Source organism: Lampris incognitus, chromosome 8, assembly GCF_029633865.1.
Source record: "Lampris incognitus isolate fLamInc1 chromosome 8, fLamInc1.hap2, whole genome shotgun sequence".
In the NCBI taxonomy this organism is placed as follows: domain Eukaryota; kingdom Metazoa; phylum Chordata; class Actinopteri; order Lampriformes; family Lampridae; genus Lampris; species Lampris incognitus.
In genome coordinates this window covers 20,526,939-20,546,104 of record NC_079218.1, presented here as the reverse complement: position 1 = coordinate 20,546,104, position 19,166 = coordinate 20,526,939, and the positions used below count along the sequence as shown (strand labels likewise).

Below are 19,166 nucleotides of genomic sequence, written 5' to 3'. Positions count from 1 at the left end.
AGTCTATCCTGTTGCCTACCAACACGGGGGTCTCGGGTTCGAATCCCCGTGTTACCTCCGGCTTGGTCAGGCGTCCCTACAGACACAATTGGCCGTGTCTGCGGGTGGGAAGCCAGCTGTGGGGATGTGTCCTGGTTGCTGCACTAGCACCTCCTCTGTTCGGTCAAGGCACCTGTTCAGGGGGAAGTGGGGGGAATAGCGTGATCCTCCCACGAGCTACGCCCCCCTGATGAAACTCCTCACTTTCAGGTGAGAAGAAGCGGCTGGCGACTCCACATGTATCGGAGGAAGCATGTGGTAGTCTGCAGCCCTCCCCGGATCGGCAGAGGGGGTGGAGTAGCGACCGGGGCGGCTCAGAAGAGTGGGGTAGTTGGCCGGGTACAATTGGAGAGAAAAAGGGGGAAAAATAAAAAAATAAAAAATAAAAGAAAATGAAGTAAAACCTTCTCTCATACAGTGAATGAGAGCTGGTTTCCTGCAGGTAAATAGCACACCCTTTGCCATTGCTGTGTGGTTAATATGTGGCTGAAGCCAATTGGATCAGTGGTCAGCAAGAAGTTTTCCAGGCAGAACTTTTGCCACCCACATAAATACTTTGATGGAAGTATTCACATCTCTACGTTTGGGAGAAAAATAAGAGATGAAATGCTGTAAGTACCTTAGGTAGGTTTCACAAATAACATTATATTGTTAAATTGCTATCACAATACAAAACATATTAAGATGAGATATCATATATCACCCACAAATGTCTAAGTAAAAAGAGTTTCATTTGTATTTTGTTACTTGCACTTGGATATTAATATTTGCAAATGTAACACTTGAAAAATCAACCCAAATCTTAGATGTATATCATAATCTGGTAATGTGTGTCTGAGTAATATCTACGCTGTTTGTATACAGGAATGTAAATGTAGGGTAGAGTTTGGTGTTCAAGTGCAGATCTTTTTAACACATTTCCATGAGTCTAAAATCAAACCTATTTTTGTCAGACTACACAAAATGCACCCACAATCACCAATACACCAAACTTCAGAATCAATGTTGAAATATAATGTTCTGGTTTTACTCACCAGTTCATATAGTCTTAATGCTAAAACAGATGAGGTCTAGGTGCGTTGTTCAGGGCATGTTGCTGTGTTTCAAGAGGGGAAAAAGTGGCTCTCACATACCTTTGAAACCAAATTTTCCAAGAACGTCCAGAAAACAAAACTCTAACATTCTGGACGCAAACTTGCTTTGACCAGCAAATTCTTTTCATGTAATACCCAAAATAGGCAGAAAGGCAGGAAATTTCCCATCCCGCGTAGTTATACGACATATACTCGATGTACCGATAAAAAAGGAGCGGTTTTCTTTTTTCTTTTTTTTTTTAAGGAGAATGGCTAGTCCACTCTCCTTGGTGTTTATCCTTTATTGAGACAGAGGGAGACAGAGGGGAAACATGGGAGGGTAGGGGGAGAACATCCTGGAAAGATATAATCCCAGGTCAGCAAAAATATGTGAGTTTAAAGACAGCTCTTCTAACAAAATATATCATCTCTGGAAAACGCAAATACAAAACTGATTCATTTAATGTTGTTAAACACACACACTGGCCACAGTTAACAGAAAATGTTGCTTTCTTGCAATTTCGTTGATGTATGTACATGGTTTACAGTCATAGAAACAACCACTTACTATGGAACACCATTAATATTGGGTACTTATCCTACTAGTCCAAGGGACCCGGAAAATATGGCAAACAGAGAAGACAAAACTGACAAAAGGATAAAAACATATTTGAATTGACAAGTTGTCAGGCACCAATGCTAGATTGTGGTGCTAACCACAATGTCTACTTTTATAGCTGGTTTAACAGTCATATTACAGATACAATTGCCAGATATACAGATACATATCTATGCTCATACATATCCAGTCATAGTAGTCAGTCATATATAATGTTAATTACTAACATCACAATTACATTGCTATGATAAATAACTTACATCTTTGATCATCAGCACAGTGTTAGATATATTTTATGTAGTTTTCAGGTATGAGGCCTGTTTTGCCATTGAATGTAGCCTGAAGCCACCCTGGTTCCACAGATGGGTACACTGCAAACACAAGCAAATAAACTAATCCAGCAATTAATGAGGCTTTTGGAGAGAAGAGGAATGAAAGTCAGTAGGAGCAAGACGGAATACATATGCGTGAATGAGAGGGAGGGCAGTGGACTGGTGAGGATGCAAGGAGTAGAGGTGACGAAGGCGTATGAGTTTAAATACTTGGGGTCAACTGTCCAAAGTAACAGGGAGTGCAGAAGAGAGGTGAAGAAGAGAGTGCAGGCAGGATGGAGTGGGTGGAGAAGAGTGTCAGGAGTGATTTGCGACAGAAGGGTACAAGCAAGAGTTAAAGGGAAGGTTTACAAGATGGTTGTGAGACCAGCTATGTTATATGGTTTGGAAACGGTGGCACTGACAAAAAGACAGGAGGCGGAGCTGGAGGTGGCAGAGTTGAAGATGCTAAGATTTTCATTGGGAGTGATGAAGAAGGACAGGATTAGGAACGAGTATATTAGAGGGACAGCTCAGGTTGGACGGTTTGGAGACAAAGCAAGAGAGGCAGGATTGAGATGGTTTGGACATGTGTGGAGGAGAGATGCTGGGTATATTGGGAGAAGGATGCTGAATGTGGAGCTGCCAGGGAAGAGGAAAAGAGGGAGGCCAAAGTTATGGATGTGGTGAGGGAGGACATGCAGGTGGCTGGTGTGACAGAGGAAGATGCAGAGGACAGGAAGAGATGGAAACAGATGATCTGCTGTGGCGACCCCTAATGGGAGCAGCCGAAAGTAGTAGTAGTAGTAGCAACAAATGAGGCTTTTGAGTGTGTGTGTGTGTGTGTGTGTGTGTGTGTGTGTGAGCTGTACTCACCGTTTGAAAACAATGCCCCCTGAGGAAAACTGAGCTCATGGCTGTGTTCAGCTTCACAAGAGTACAAGGCCTTTGCTTCCCTAAGAGAAACGGAGAAAAAAAACCCCAAAAAAACCAGGTAAAACAAAGACTGTGTAAATGCAAGAGAGTGCTGGGAGATTACATGTAGTCTTAATGTTTTTTAAAGTTGTTGTGTATTGCCATGTTTAACGACACACTAGCATGACAGATGGGTCAGTGGTTATCGTTTTTCATCTCTGATGAATGAACATACCTTCCTCTGGCACATATATCTAGCGCTGAGGAAAATACTCCACTTTCACGCAGTGGTGCTCTGGTTGAAAGCCTGCAGTGCATGCACGCACGCACGCACGCACGCCGCACGCACACACACACACACACACACACACACACACACACAAACACACACATACACACAGTTCTTCAGCAACAGACACGTTTCCTAAAGCTAATTCTCAAAAAATCCAATCGGCACTTTGGCACTTACATTGATCCAGGTCTCTGGTAGCCATTACTAGCTGGAGATGCAGTGTGTTTAGAGGTCAGATCGGAGCCGCTGCGAGTGTGTGACCCTTTATGTGTGAGTGTTGTGTGTTGAGGCTCCTGTGACATCAGACTCTGTACTGAACCATGGCAGCTCTTGTAATCTGGAGCAAAACACAGGTAAACAAGCTATCAGAATGAGTATCAGTTTTTAATCCCTTCTTTAAAACTGATTTTTGTCAACTTGCTTTAAAAGGGGCTATGTGTAATATCCCTGCTTCCCTGAAGCATTAAGGTAGACAGACGTCAGTAGGCGGTTGCTGAGTGATTGGCGCAAAGCAGATGTCTTAAGCCTTGCCCACTCCCCAAACTTGGGCTTGAGTTGCTTTTTGACGCCCTGCCCAGCAAAAACTTGGCTTGCACCCACAAACTATGCAGCAATCAGAGAAAACTGATATCTACTGGTAATGATAGAAAAAGGCAGCTATCGGAAAACATGCCATAGAATTGCTACCTTACTTTTTAAATTGTTTGTCGTTCCTATTTTAATATTGATACTCACATTGCTGAATGATAGAGATCGACACTCAGGTAGAAATTACACACGGCCCCTTAAAGTGATGTACTTCTTTTCCCTTTTTGTAATTAATTTTTATTGTGTTATTTTCTAAAGTTGAAGTGTGACCAATGTTTCAACCCTCTACAAGGACTCAAATGCAGCTCATCCTTTCAGTCGCCCCTTTTGCCAAAGTGCTGTAGGCGCATGAGGAGATAAACCATGTTTTGAATGTACGCACCCTCAGAGATGTGTAGAGAGGTGAGAGAGGATGATGTGGAAAACCCATAGCGAAACGAGGACGAAGAAGAGGAAGAGGAGGAAGAGGCCGTTCTATAGGCGGCCCTGTGCTTCTCAGAAGAGGAGGTAGCGTCTGTGGCTGTCGCCTCCATCACAGCGGAAGAGGCTCTCTTGTCTGCCAAGGGATCGCTCTTCAGGGAGCAGGTGGAGGACGCTCGCTGAATGGGTCTGCTCTCCCGGAGCGAGGAGGCCCGCTCTACTGCTACAGGCTGCTGCAGCGAGGCACAGGAGGAGGCTCTGGAGGGCACTCGGGGCTCCTTCACAGACAAAAGGGAACCAGCAGCAAAGTTTCCTTTCACAGGCGGACTGCTCTCTATTGCCGAGTGCAGGGAGGATGTGGAGGAACGGACAGAAGAGGGTTGTCGGGCCAAGTCGTGATGGGAAGGGACCCGGGAGGAGGATGAGGGCATATGTTGAGCAGTGGCAATGCTGTCCGTCTGTCTGTTCTTCCCTTCCTCGTTTGAGGAATTGGAGCAAGAGAAAGGCACAGGAGGAGATACGAGTGGGATTGAAGAGGAGGAGGAGGAGGAGGATGCAGGAGCAGCAGCAGCAGGAGAGAGGGAGGGTTGGGGCTTAGGCAATCCATTTTTTTCAGAGGAGTGGGAAGAGAGCGATTCCTGGCTGCCCATTGGAGTAGTGCTGGGACTGCTGCTGAATGTGTCACCTGAAATGAGAGACAGACACGGAAAAGGGAAATGCAGAAGTAGGGGAGACTTTTTTTTTCTTAATTTCTCCCCTTATCCCACCCGATTAACCCAATGGCATATGGCCGGAACGCTTGTTGAATAACTCCCCTGGCTCACGTTTCCACAGGAAGGAGATAGTCGTAACACCATCAAACTCGTGTCGGCTGCTCTCGCTATTTTCCACGCTGAAGCCTCGCATGGATTGCATTACCTTCAGGCCACGAAGGAGATGTAGGGAGAATGCTTTCGGTTGCTTGGCTGCAGGCACCCGGATGGGCCAGAGGGTTCACTGGAGAATGACGAGTCCCTGAACACTACACCGATCTACACCCACTATCCCTCGGGTAAGGGTGGCCTAATGAATGCCTTACCCCATGGACGCTCTGGCCGTGACCAGTTACGGCGAGTCTGGGATACAAACCTCCCAGCCACATGACGAGTGGACTGCAAGAATGGCGGTTTATTCCGCTCGGCCACCAGAGCGGCCCTGAAGTAGGGGAGACTTTTAATAGGAAATTAAACATAAGTTCACTTGCAGTCCCAAAGAGTATCATTTTCATTTGAAAATAAAGCTACATGGGGGGCGTCCGGGTAGTGTAGCAGTCTATTCCATTGCCTACCAACATGGGGATCGCCGGTTCAAATCCCCGTGTTACCTCCGGCTTGGTCGGGCATCCCTACAGACATAACTGACCGTGTCTGCAGGTGGGAAGCCAGATGCGGGTATGTATCCTGGTCACTGCACTAGCGCCTCCTCTGGTCAGTCGGGGCACCTGTTCGGGGGGGATGGAGAACTGGGGGGAATAGCGTGATCCTCCCACGCACTACATCCCCGTGGTGAAACTCCTCACTGTCAGGTGAAAAGAAGCGGCTGATGACTCCACATGTATTGGAGAAAGCATGTGGTAGTCTGCAGCCCTCCCTGGATCAGCAGAGCGGGTGGAGCAGCAACTGGGATGGCTCAGGGAGCAGGGTGATTGGTCAGGTACAATTGCGAAGAAAAGGGGGGAACATTTTAAAAAAAGAAGAAGAAAATACAGTACATGCCCCCTGCAGTGTTTCCCCTTTCCATTGTACTAGAGAAATGACTGCAAAAATTTCAAAATCAACTGTTACAAATAATGCCTCTATTCATAACCATCTCTAAACCACAGAGCTTCAGTCGGAATTATTTACTCGTGGGAGTTGCGCAATAAGACCATTTTGAAACTCAAATGCATTGCATTATATTCATTGAAAAATGGAGCGGCCATTGCTGCTGCGACTCAGTGCCATATTCTGTGTTATAATAGAGCTAGAAAAATGTATATGGGGTAACAGTTAAAGTTTATGATACAGATCCTTGTCTTCCTCCAGTGGGAATGCAAAAGAAAATTAAAAGTTTTAAAAATTCAAAAGAAAGTTGTGAAGGCCCCAAGACCTTAAAATAAAAACTAAACCTGTATTACAAATGTAATGTTCTTGTCTTTTTATAGTTCCCTGACTTTTCAGAAATATTTGGGCTTTATATTCTGATGTGTTAACAATTCTAAAATATCAACTTGGGAAAAAAAATAACTTCAGATTTTTTTTTCATATATTCAGTCAATAGTCCTTGCAAATGCCAGACCTATGCTAAACCCTAAGTCAAGTTAGGTCAAGTCAATTTTATTTGTATAGCCCATCCATCCATCCATGATCCAAACAAGTCATTGGGTGGCAGGCGCGGAGGCGCCCAATATCACAAATTACAAATTTGCTTCAAGGGGCTTTACAGCAACAACCCTAATACCCTCCTCACCATTGATACCCTAAAGTCTAAACATTTCGACATCTCCTCTAGAGGTCTGGGGCTACATGAGCAAAAACTAAAAAGTACCATTTACACAATGGGGCAGTGACCACTATCAAAACTCAGCTGATAATTCCACACGTATCCACCGCTTTGTCTTAAGAAAAACTGTAATAAACATATAGGTGATGAAGACTAGAGAGTGCAAGTCCTCAGGGAGCATGGACTCTTTCAATGATTGTCTTTCAATAAAAATAACAGACTAGTTAACAACCGTGGCCAATGGGCAAGAGAGTTGTCGCTGCACGAGTTCTGAGTTTCCTTTCTAACGCTTCTGAACCACAGAGTTCAAAGGCATGAAACATGGTATTTCCTGTGGCTATACCTTCTTTATGTCTTAGCAATTCTTATATACCGTTTACTTTAATTCAGGTAATCTGGTCTTCACGACTAAACGAGACACATAGGCTCGAGAGGCTCTGTGGTGCAGCAGGACTCACTGTCGTTGTCAGCCAAACAGAGGGTAGGAGGGTAGAGGCGGGGTTTCCTCTTTCCAGATGAAAGGCAGATGGCCTTGCTTCGCCGAGGGGCAGAGCGAGATGAAGGGGCCTGGGGTAGAGGGACTGAGAGGTCCGGGGCTTCACCAAAGATCTGACAGGACAACAGACAAATCTCTATAACACGTATGTAACTGTAACTGTATGTACCTGTGTATGCCATATACGTATATATGCACCTACCTTATGGTGATTTTCAATGATAATCTCCACCACAATGTTTTGGAACTTAATGTTCATCATGGCTGCCACTGTTTCTTCCTGTGACCTCATTAATGTAGGACCAAAGATCATTCCCAGGTTGGAAACAGTCATCAGGTTTTGGTCACTGTGAGTGGAAACACTGCACAAAGGCATGCATATTTTTACATACAGTAAGATTAATGAATAACTTGGACAAACTGATACAGCTGCTCAAACAAATCAGTAATCTCAAGACAGTTTGGCTTTCAGGATTTTTACAGTGACAGAAATCCATTTCATTGTGATCTTTGGTATGATAGTTCACCCCAAAGGCTCTCTTATCTATGTAAAAAAAAAAAAAAAATCCTGGGCGTCCGGGTAGTGTAGTGGTCCATTCCGTTGCCTAGCAACATGGGGATCAGCGGTTTGAATCCCCATATCCCCATGTTACCGCTGGCTTGGTCGGGCGTCTCTAGAGACACAATTGGCAGTGTCTGCGGGGTGGGAAGCCGGATGTGGCTATGTGTCCTGGCCGCTGCACTAGCGCCCCCCCTAGTCAGTCAGGGTACCTGTTTGGGGGGGAGGGGGAACTGGGGGGAATAGCGTGATCCTCCCATGCGTTACATCCCCCAGGCGAAACTCCTCACTGTCAGGTGAGGAGAAGCGGCTGGCAACTCCACATGTATCAGAGGAGCCATGTGGTAGTCTGCAGCCCTCCCCGGATCCGCAGAGGGGGCAGAGCAGCGACTGGGACGGCTTGGAAGAGTGGGGTAATTGGCTGGATACAATTGGGGAGAAAGGGGGGGGGGGATTCTATGTAACTTTTGGTGTGAGCGCAACGTTTCAATTTAGGTTGTAGTTGAAGGATTTACAATTCTACACCTACCACTGATTCTGGTATCAAGTGTCTACTACGAATCTCCATGGAGGTTTTTTGTGTAGGTGGAACTTGCTTTGAATATAGTGAATATAGTGAATATAGTGTTTAAATAACTAGGTAACTGATGTTTTAGTCTAATCTGACTGCATCACCGAAGAAAAAGGACAGAGGAACATCTTTTTAAAAACACATTTTTATCAAACGCAAAGTCTGGTTAAAGTCAAGAGTGGCCGGACAAAATTTTCAAGAATCAATAAATATAAGCAAATTAATTTGTTTTAAGGTACATACGTGAGCAGGTGATTGGTTAAGAGGTCCAACATTTTTCTGTTTTTAGCTGGTAGTTTGTGGACAAGTGCATGAATCGCTCTCACGCGATATCCGTGATCGTCAGACTCTGTGAAACAAAATGCATACAGGTCCAGTTAAGTTTCTGCAGCAGATACAGGATTAGGCACTAAATCCATTATGAGTTGGAATATAACAAGTGAATATGACTTGCAACTGTATGACTGCATGTTAAACTGATAATCTAATGCCTGTGTTTTTTTCTGAGCTTAGCTCAGAGGAGTATTATTATCTTAAATATGGAAAAAGGGATCTTACTTGAAGCCTTGATAAAATCTTTATGAAGTCTGTAGGTCATCAGAGGCTCTGCCAGACACCTGCGTAACATTACAAACTCTAAGCATCTTGTGCCAAAGTTAGTTGTTCACAACCAGTTTTGTTTAAAACTTCCATTGTAAATATCACCTGAGGTAATTCTTCAGGCCGCTGGTGATGGTCTTGTTGTCCCAGGTCTCTGGATCCAGGTTTGCATCAGGGGAAGCTGTGGCTCCTGCATGAAAGTACCAAGATGCACCAGTGTAGAGTGTAGACTGTAGATGCACCAGTCACCAATGACTGGTGCATCTACACCCACATGATGATGACTCTGCAGGGTGTGGTATCATAGTGAGGCTAGGGAGTGTGTGTTACTTACCAAATACAGAGGTCATCAGCCGCTGCACTTTGGAATTGACCCCTCCTGTCCTGTACAATCCCAGCGTGTTAATTCCTATCACATTCACAGACAAGAAATATCGTAACAATCATGATCTATCAACTTGAATCAAATTAAACACTAAGGACAAAAGCATTTCAATCAGAATCAGATTCATTTATAATTCAAAAATGAAATCTACCTCTTGATTCCACCAGGTCAATACACTTCTTGACAAAGTTGAAGCCTGCCTCATTAAGAAATGCTGAAATACACATACAGATCTACCATCATTCCTGATACAGTATGAGAAACTAACATAGGATTTGAAGAGCTACATTGTACTGAACCAACAAAAGCACCACTGTCAAGGGGAGAATAAATCAACATACTTACTTTCCTCTTTCTTACTGAGCAAAGAAGGTAGAGTGTAGATCTAAAAAAAGGCAGAGAAGAGCAAAGACTGTCAAACATTTTATGCACCGCAGTGATTTATACATCGGAAAATACAACGTTGACTGTTTAAGAACAGATAATGCAACTCTGAAAGAACATGCAGGTATTAAATCAAGAGGGGAAGACGGGAATTTTATTTCAGAAAATGCTGCCCTTAAATACAGATTCTAAGTTGAAATGAGCACACGAGAACCTTTAGCTCTGGATAGAGGAATCTAATTTTGATTTTGGTGTCACATTTGCATCACTGTGTCTCTTTGTCTGGATTTGAGAAGCCTTGGGTGTCCATGAAGTGATCAGCTATTTAAAATGAAATACTTTCGGGCATCCGGGTGGCGTGGCGGTCTATTCTGTTACCTACCAACACGGGGATCACCAGCTGGAATCCCCGTGTTACCTCCGACTTGGTCGGGCGTCCCTACAGGCACAATTGGCTGTGTCTGCGGGTGGGAAGCCGGATGTGGGTATGTGCCCTGGTCACTGCACTAGCACCTCCTCTGGTCGGTCGGGGCGCCTGTTCGAGGGGGAGGGGGAACTGTGGGGGAATAGCGTGATCCTCCCACATGCTACGTCTCCCTGCCGAAACTCCTCACTCACTGTCAGGTGAAAAGAAGCAGCTGGCGACTCCACATGTATCGAAGGAGGCATGTGGTAATCTGCAGCCCTCCCCAGATCGGCGGGGGGAGCAGCGACAGGGACAGCTCGGAGGAGTGGGGTAATTGGCCAGATACAGTTGGGGAGAAAAAGGGGGGAAAAAATCAGAGGTGGAAAAACCCGGTCCAGAAAGTAAAAACCCTAACCGTGTCTTTACTCCATCCATGTATTAAACCAGCTGATTTGGGAGACTAGTCAGTGCAATCTGATGGTTTAGTACATGGGTGGAGTAAAGACACAGTTAGGGTTTTTACTTTCTGAACCGGGTTTTTCCACCCCTGGAAACCCCCCCCCCCCAAAAAAAAGAAAGAAAGAAATACTTTCTTTTTTTGTGATTTGGCGAGAGAGGAAAAGAGAAAAGAAGGTTTAGCTTACAGGTTCTTTCCCATCCATTGCCTCCATCCATAGCCGCCTGTTGGATTCAGAAAGAGCCTGCAGTGTGATCACGCCATGCCTGCACAGAAAAAAGTTTAACTTGACACCACTCCTCCGCTATCCGTAAATCTCCCTACCATTTCATCCATTCAAAATTGCATTTACATGTTACAGGGCATCCGTTCATCCACCCATCCCTCCCTCCTGCTCACCTCTCCACCACCTCGATGTCGAAACAGAAGCGCTTGTCTATGGACTCAGTCTTCCTCCTGACGCAGGACCGCAGCCTAAACATCTCAGGTCCACTGCCCACAACACCATTCTGTTTGCACAGAGACATGGTTGCATTACTCATGTTGAGAATACATGGAGATAAAAGTCATTTTGAGTATTTTCTTATGGGGTGGGTCTAAAGCAACAGAGAACCATTCGTGTTGCAGCAAACACAAGGGATCAACACTTTCAAGCATCAAGATCTACTTCCAAATAGTAGAGGATAACATGGGGTGTTTTGGTGTTACCAGCTCACCTGTCTGCTAGCTGCTCTGGTCTCTGTGTTGCTCATGGTGAACATCTTTGAACCTTTTTCAAATGTACAGTAGTATCTAGTCCATGCACAGCCCAATGGACCTACAAGACAAGACGGAACAGATCGTGGCTGTGTTGATAAATGTAAATGATTTTTGCTTGAAGAGAGAATATTTTCACTGTCAACACCTACTATTATTCGTGTGTCTGCTTGTCTAAGAGGATGTGAGCATGTTTTTTGTGTATCTTACGTTTCTCCTGTATATACAGAAATCCCTCCATGGTAAAGCACCCCGGGGCTTTCATGTCTGCTTCTGCTGAGCGGATTCTCTTCATTAGTCTTTCAACTTCGGCACGGGTACTTTCAAAGTTATTACGCGTCTAAATACCACACACATACACACACACACACACACATACACACACACACACACACACACACACACACACACAACCCCCCCAAACACACACAGAGCAATTTTGGTATACTTGCACACGTATATAATCTTTACAGCATATAAGTGATAAGATAAAATGTAAATGATGGCCAATTGTATATGTACCAAGTAGAGAGTTCCATCCATTATCCAAACCGCTTATCCTGCTCTCAGAGTCGCGGGGATGCTGGAGCCTATCCCAGCAGTCATTGGGCGGCAGGCGGGGAGACACCCTGGACAGGCCGCCAGTCCATCACAGGGCCGACACACATACATATTCACACCTAGGGATAATTTAGTATGGCCGATTCATCTGACCTACATGTCTTTGGACCGTATGTACCAAGTAGAGAGTTTGTCTACATAAATATGTATTGAGTGATGCTTAGCTCCAATCGACCGGAGGCGCCAGTGCAGCGACCAGGATACATACCCACATCCGGCTTCCCACACAGCCAGACACAGCCAATTGTGTCTGTAGGGGCGCCCGACCAAGCCGGAGGTAACACGGGGATTTGAACCAGCGATCCCCATGTTGGTAGGCAACGGAATAGACCGCTACACTACCCGGACGCCTCAACAGATTCATCTTTTGTAGCTTTTTGTTGTTTTCTGGCTGATAAGATACATGCATACCCTTGATAAGAAAATGGTGTGATGCCCCTTTTCCTTGTGGTTTCAATAGAAAAAGTACTCCAAAGGGTCATGTTTTAATCAATGTAATTTGATTTTCATTATTTCAATAGTAACGTCATGGTAATAACAGACTTTATAATGCATTTTTGGAATTGGAAAATGTTTAAGTGTGCTGCAGAACTTAAAAAAATAACAAAAACAAAAACCCAAAAGACCATAAAATTACAAGAACAAGTGCAGATGTAAGCAGGGTCGCAGGTTACAACCAGACATTTTATTGATCTATTTGAAATCCCTCCCTCAATCAATCATATTATGTACTACCAACTGGGTTGCATCAGACACATTCACTTACATTCTGTAAGTTGAACTGCAGCTGCTGCTTGTATGGTTCAAACTCGCTGGCCAACTCATAGCCCTCATGGTAGAACGTAAACAACCCCTGTAGAAAGGCTAACAACTGAAAGAAAAAGAAAGACAGGAGAAAAGTAAATCAAGAAAAACTGTGTGTGGGGAAAGGGAAGCATAACAAAGAGGGTTTATAAGACATTTAAATCCGTTGCTTAATCCCAAAAGAAATGAGCATATGTCAGAAATGTCAGAAAATGCACCTAATATTGTCTTGTTTGGTTTGGTGGTAATTCTGCTTGCTGTTTGTCATCTAGTGTTGTTTACTCAACAACAAAGAGTCTCTGCCCCCTAAAGGTGGAAGTGATTTCCATACAGGAAGTGCCAACGCAGTAACAGGAAGCCAGCTCAACTGATATCCATCATTTAGACATTTTTACCAGTGGCCAAACAGTGTGCGTGTATGTGTCTGCCCTGTCAGTCTCAGTGATTATGTTTGCATGGACACATTCAGTCCTTCCCTCATAGCCCACATTCCATTGATTAAGATGTTTAAATACATGACAAAAATGAGTGTGCTGCAATATATTCTTGTAATAAGGGGTTGTGTAGTGTACCTGTCATCATGTTTGCTATAGGTAGGTGTTGTAAGGCAAAGTGGGGCCAATTAAGGCTCAAGGTAACAGTAAGTGGGGAGAACTTAAGGAAACTAGGGTGCTTCAAGGACATACAGAAGCAGAGAAAATTTGTTAATTAACTTAAGAACAAACATATTACTGCTCTGTATTAGCTACATCTTGGTGTTATGGCCCTAGTGCCATAACACCAAGTCATTACGGCACGTAACATTGGCAATAACAAAAAAAAAAGAAAAGAAAATTAAAATGAAAAAAATACCAAGGGTGAAAAGTGCAGCCAAACAATCATTCAATAACTTGACCGTTATTGCAACACCCCACATATTTTACCCACAATGAGTACTCATACTTTGACCTTAACAAAGGCAATATGAATCTCTGTTAGAGTCAAAATGAAAAATGGGTGATGTGAGTGACTCATTTTTAATTTTTTCTTTTTGGATTTTTTACCCCACTCTTCCGAGCTGTCCTGGCCAATACACATGGAGTCGCCAGCCGCTTCTGTCACCTGACAGTGAGGAGTTTTGCCAGGAGGACGCAGCATAGGATCACGCTATTCCCCCCAGTCCCCCCGAACAGGTGCCCTGACCGACCAGAGGAGGCGCTAGTGCAGTGACCAGGACACACACTCACATCTGGCTACCCACCCGCAGACACAGCCACACAGCCAATTGTGTCTGTATGGATGCCCGACTAAGCCAGAGGTAACAAGGGGATTTGAACCGGCGATCCCCGTGTTGGTAGGCAATGGAATAGACTGCCACACCACCCAGACGTCCCTCATTTTTAATTTTGAGTGTTTTCATAGTTGTTTTAGGGCTGGACAGACTGTGTGTGTGTACGTAACTCACCGGCTCTACAAATTCAAACTTCTTTCTCTCCTGCACTTCCTGGATCTTGAAGACGTACTGTAATGAGGCATCGTAAAACACCTGTCTGTCCTTACTCATCTGGGAATCGGCCTGTGAAGTGAAATGAGGCAGCCGCAACAAAAATACTTGATGGTTATTTAGGAAATGTTGCTATCAAACTATTAACCGAATAATCATATCTCATGTTTACAATATTAAGTTTAATCTGATCCCATCAGCTGCGAAAAGGCAATGGGTTTCAGGGAGTTGCAGTTTACCTCATTCAGTTGTGATTCTTTCTTTTTGGAGGACAGGTTAAGGTGTTTCTCCAGGACGGAGTAGTACTTCTCCGTCTCTTTATCAAACTGTTTTTTTCCCTCCTGGGGAACAGATGGATGAGATGGGGAGATTAGCTTTAACTAGAATCAATTTTATAGAAATTGAAAATTTCCGTCTCCACTTTGGAACAGCTGACAGGGCTCCTGCTCAAAGAGCTCAGCCTGTATTCAGATAGGAGAGATTGTTGGTATCAACAGAGATATATACATAAAACGTCCTGCATGGCCCATGTGTAACTGTACCAAGTTGAGAAAAACTGATTTGAACATATGTTTCAGTCGTGAGGGTCTGTATACAAAGCGAGAGCAAGCGGACTATTAAGTAAAAGAGATTTTGAAACTCTGCCAAAGGAAAGTCAGTCAACATAAGCAAACTGTTTTCAAGAACAGCAACAGCTTTTAATTTTATCTCGACACACTCCAAACTCCTCGTCTTTTTTCATGGGAAGACAATATTTGCGTGCACATTTCTCACACACCTCTGGTATTCTACAGGTGGAAAAGGTATTTCTATCGTTCCCCAAAAGCTAGCAGAGTTATCGTCTGTAATCAGTATCACCTCTGCTCATCAGACCCTGCCAAACATCATACTTCCACGTATTCTGAGAACAAGGAGACGGAAATAGGGAAACATACAGCATTATAAGACTTGAAACAGCTGCTGAAACTGGACACCATACTCTTTGTGTTTACACAGTGTCACCGACCGACTTGAGCTATTCCTCTCTCTCGCTCGCTCACTCTCTCTCTCTCCCTCCCTCTCTCTCTCACCCTCTCTCTCTTCGTTCAGAACATGTCCGTTCCCATGACCTCTGTACTGACACAGTGACCCATCGTGTGTCTGACCCACAAATTAGATTCTCTGACCAGTGAGTGAGAAATATTGACTGAGCCCACATTAGAGGAGCGCCATGTGTGTGATTACCAACCAATGTCCAAAGAATTCAATGGGGGTTCTATAGCTGATATAACGTTCTACTTAACTTTGACATTATTAATTCATTCACACATGCCTGCCTGCTTAAAAACCCCAGCAGAGCCTCTATGACATTTTGGATATCCCCTGTTATTGAGTTGTAGCGCTACAGGGTCCAATATCGGAAAGATAGGGGAACACCATAGAAAGGTCAAAGTTCAATTTCAATAACTCATTCAATTTATGTCATAAAAATAACAATCGAGGTGGTAACTGAAGTCGGTTCTGCTCTACAATGTATATCTCAACTTAGTTTTCATAAACCTCTTCAATTCAAACACAACTATGGTAAAACTTCACCTTGACAGCTCCTATTTGCTCTTTCCTGAACCGCTCCAGCGGGGAGATCAGCACGTCATCTGCATTCTGAATCTGAGATGGAAAGAAGCCATGAACATTTTGCAGGCTCACAGAAAAACAGCATACACTACATTTTACATTCACAATTTTGACAGAGACACAAAACTTGTTTTTCAGGATTTTAGTCGATGCTCTTCTCATGGGTAACTCATTATCATTGAAAAAGAAATAACTTTAATTAATATGACCCCAAAGTTACAAGTTACTAAAACATCAGAAGTGCAAAGATTATGGTCTTAATCCTACAACCAGAGAATGATCATTTAAGGGCAAAGTGTTTCAACAGATATTTTATCTTTGGACTTATCTGGACTTATCTTTGGACAGATTGTCTACAGCCCCTCTGCCACAAATGTATTAAATGGAAATGTGCCGCGCAACTGCCAACATTGGCTGTGTGTCGCAAATTGTGGTCACTAACACATGGATGACCCGAGAGGGACGCTCAGTAGGGACAGCCTACTCATCGGCGGTCACTCAGGGTTGAGTATGACCGTCCTCCTTCTGGATCCCTCTGGGTGCTCAGGTGGGCATACAGGCCAATCCTGGAGCTGCATAATGGGAGGATGCCTATGCGTGACAGCTTTTTATGTGGCGTGGCTGATGTGCCTGCAGCCACCACCCGGTCCTTGGCAGGGAATGGCATGGAGAACCATGACGATTGGGGACCACCTTCTGTTGCAGCCTTCATCCACCTTCACTGCCATTGTAACCTGGAGACATCGTCCACCAGTTCCACCGTTGAGGTCTTTGTTGGATCGCGCTTTGTCTGGAACGTCCCCCTTGACCTATCCACCTTGGGTGACCCAACCAGGGGCCAAACTCCGGACGACCTAGCTCTTGGGATAACTGGTACACACACGCAAGCTTCTCCACCACGGAAAGGTGGTGTCCTATTAAATGCCAACTAGACGTGCGCTCGTTAGTTTTTGATATATTAACTATATACATTTCAAAATTCCTCAGAATAATTATAATCTAACTAAAATGCTTCCATTTTATTAAATGTATGAATCCAAAATGACAGGCCCCTTTCTCATTGAACACTATCTTGCTCCACCTACACACATAGCACAGGTAGGCCGTGGGTCTGGACGGTTTCGTGCTTGTTTAAAATTATTATTATATTTTATTCAGTTCAATGGGAATAATTATTTAGAGAAGGCCTGTTGCTTCAGTGACCTAACATTACCTGTATAATGCTGGCAGGACCAAAGTGGTCGACTTTGAAGCCAGTCATGAAGCTTTGCATGTGAACCAAACTGAAACAAGGCACTAACACTGCAAATATTGTTGTGATGAAGGGCGTCCGGGTAGTGTAATGGTCTATTCCGTTGCCTACTAACACAGAGATGGCTGGTTCGAATCCCCGTGTTACTTCCGGCTTGGTCGGGCATCCCTACAGACACTGGCCGTGACTGCAGGTGGGAAGCCGAATGTGGGTATGTGTCCTGGTCGCTGCACTAGCGCCTCCTCTGGTCGGTCGGAGAGCCTGTTCGGAGGAATAGCGTGATCCTCCCACACGCTACATCCCCCTGGCGAAACTCCTCACTGTCAGGTGAAAAGAAGCGGCTGGCGACTCCACATGTATCGAAAGAAGGATGTGTTAGTCTGCAGCCCTCCCCAGCTTGGCAGAGGGGGTGGAGCAGCGACCGGGACGGCTCGGAAGAGTGGGATAATTGAACAGGTGCAATTGGGGAGAAAAGGGAGGAGAAAAAATATATAAACTTCACACAAAAAGTAAGGAAATGTGTGTTTGGTAGATTATTTCTTTGTTGTAACAATGCTTCTTGGCAATATCAGGCACCTGATTGTCAGCACCTGGGGTACCAGAAGCTCAAAACAAGAGTCAATAGCAACAGCAAAATAAGCTGTTTGGCATTGGCAGAGAAGATTTGGCAAAATTTTCATGGGCGCAACCCACATACTCAGCTCTGCTGCTCATCCCACAAATGTATGTTCCTTACAAATGTGGCCCCATTTAAAAGGGATATAAACAGACTTTCCAACGGTATAAGATTTATTGCCAAGAAGCATTGTTACAACAAAGAAATAATCTACCAAACACAAATTTCCTTATTTTTTTGTGCTAAGTATATATATATATTGTTGCGATACATGTTTATGTCACACTTTAGGGTTCTCTGACAACATCAGCGGAAAATATTAAGCGTGCAAGTGATTACTGACCTCGATTTGTTGCAGTCTAAATTTATGCTTGAACTTAGGGACCTGTCTGATTTTGTGATGGCAACAACAATAATGCGATACGTTTTTTGTCCCAAAAGGGAAATTTCAACGAGCCCTGCTCCAGGAACACATCAGATGTTTGCTGACATGGGGCTTGAGGCCAGGGTATGCAGTAGAAATGCAGCAGTTTGCTTGTGTGCATTGGTTCATATACATAATTATGCAAAACAAAAGCCCATGTTTCAATGCCCTAGATAAGAGCTGTCCAAGGTGCTGATTGTATCAATATCCCATTTTAACACACAACACAAAATCAAATGCATGGTTTGTTTATTTCTACAGGTATAGAAGGGCAGGCTCAGACCCTTTCCAACAATATGTCAATCAACAATATTAGAAATCTGTCATCTGCTTAACCTTTTTGTTTGGACTCAAACAATGTCTTAATCAATTGCGTTGTCAGATGGTAAATTCAAAATAATTCTGTTTGAAAACTGAAACAGATATATTCTTGGGTGCCAAAACCTCTCCTTTGGTTTCATAACTGATTGGGGATTATGTTTCTGACGGCGATAAAAGTAACCGTGAGGCGAAATCTTAGGATTTACACTTGCATCCCCAGAAAAAAATGCAGTATGACATTTTTGTACCAGTGTTATTAGATGCGCTCTCCACCCATTGGGCAGGGTTAGTGTTGTACTTTGGTTTACTGGAGATAACAGATTGCTCAGATAAAGCAATCTGATTGGTTGGTAGCCAAGGTATAATAACCGTAAACAACGGCGAAGACGTCTAATTCCTTTACACAATTCAGTATCACTCCGTGTGTGAGCAAGTGAGTTGAGTGAGCTCAACATACAAATTAATATAAAGAACTAGGCAAACGATGAAATAAATCTGTGATGAAAAAAAGATAAACAAAATAAGCTAGTAGGTTGCAAAGCAACCGCCTTGCACTATGTGCAGGCAGCCAGGAGGACCTATTTCTTTGTAAGAACAATGCTTTATGAACATGTTAATAAAAACTGTCTTTCATATTGCC

The 19,166-nt window shown here is 43.9% G+C and overlaps 1 protein-coding gene across 2 annotated transcripts in view; it reads right to left on the bottom strand.

Moving 5' to 3' along the window:
- Window positions 1–2,013: 2,013 nt before the first annotated feature.
- The window catches only part of LOC130117195 (rho GTPase-activating protein 42-like), a 32,397-nt gene continuing 15,244 nt past the window's right edge, over window positions 2,014–19,166 (bottom strand). Inside the window, exons 4-24 of one of the 2 annotated variants that reach the window (XM_056285366.1) lie at window positions 15,875–15,946; window positions 14,539–14,640; window positions 14,261–14,371; window positions 12,779–12,883; window positions 11,602–11,731; window positions 11,352–11,452; window positions 11,035–11,144; window positions 10,823–10,901; window positions 9,734–9,773; window positions 9,540–9,602; window positions 9,338–9,412; window positions 9,109–9,193; window positions 8,962–9,020; window positions 8,647–8,752; window positions 7,476–7,635; window positions 7,236–7,386; window positions 4,220–4,942; window positions 3,427–3,586; window positions 3,193–3,264; window positions 2,919–2,998; window positions 2,014–2,102 (exon numbers count right to left, since the gene is read on the bottom strand). In XM_056285366.1, coding sequence (XP_056141341.1) covers window positions 2,014–2,102; window positions 2,919–2,998; window positions 3,193–3,264; window positions 3,427–3,586; window positions 4,220–4,942; window positions 7,236–7,386; window positions 7,476–7,635; window positions 8,647–8,752; window positions 8,962–9,020; window positions 9,109–9,193; window positions 9,338–9,412; window positions 9,540–9,602; window positions 9,734–9,773; window positions 10,823–10,901; window positions 11,035–11,144; window positions 11,352–11,452; window positions 11,602–11,731; window positions 12,779–12,883; window positions 14,261–14,371; window positions 14,539–14,640; window positions 15,875–15,946 — 2,673 coding nt within the window. The remainder of the gene's footprint in view (window positions 2,103–2,918; window positions 2,999–3,192; window positions 3,265–3,426; window positions 3,587–4,219; window positions 4,943–7,235; window positions 7,387–7,475; window positions 7,636–8,646; window positions 8,753–8,961; window positions 9,021–9,108; window positions 9,194–9,337; window positions 9,413–9,539; window positions 9,603–9,733; window positions 9,774–10,822; window positions 10,902–11,034; window positions 11,145–11,351; window positions 11,453–11,601; window positions 11,732–12,778; window positions 12,884–14,260; window positions 14,372–14,538; window positions 14,641–15,874; window positions 15,947–19,166) is intronic. The other variant, XM_056285367.1, reaches the window with a different exon arrangement.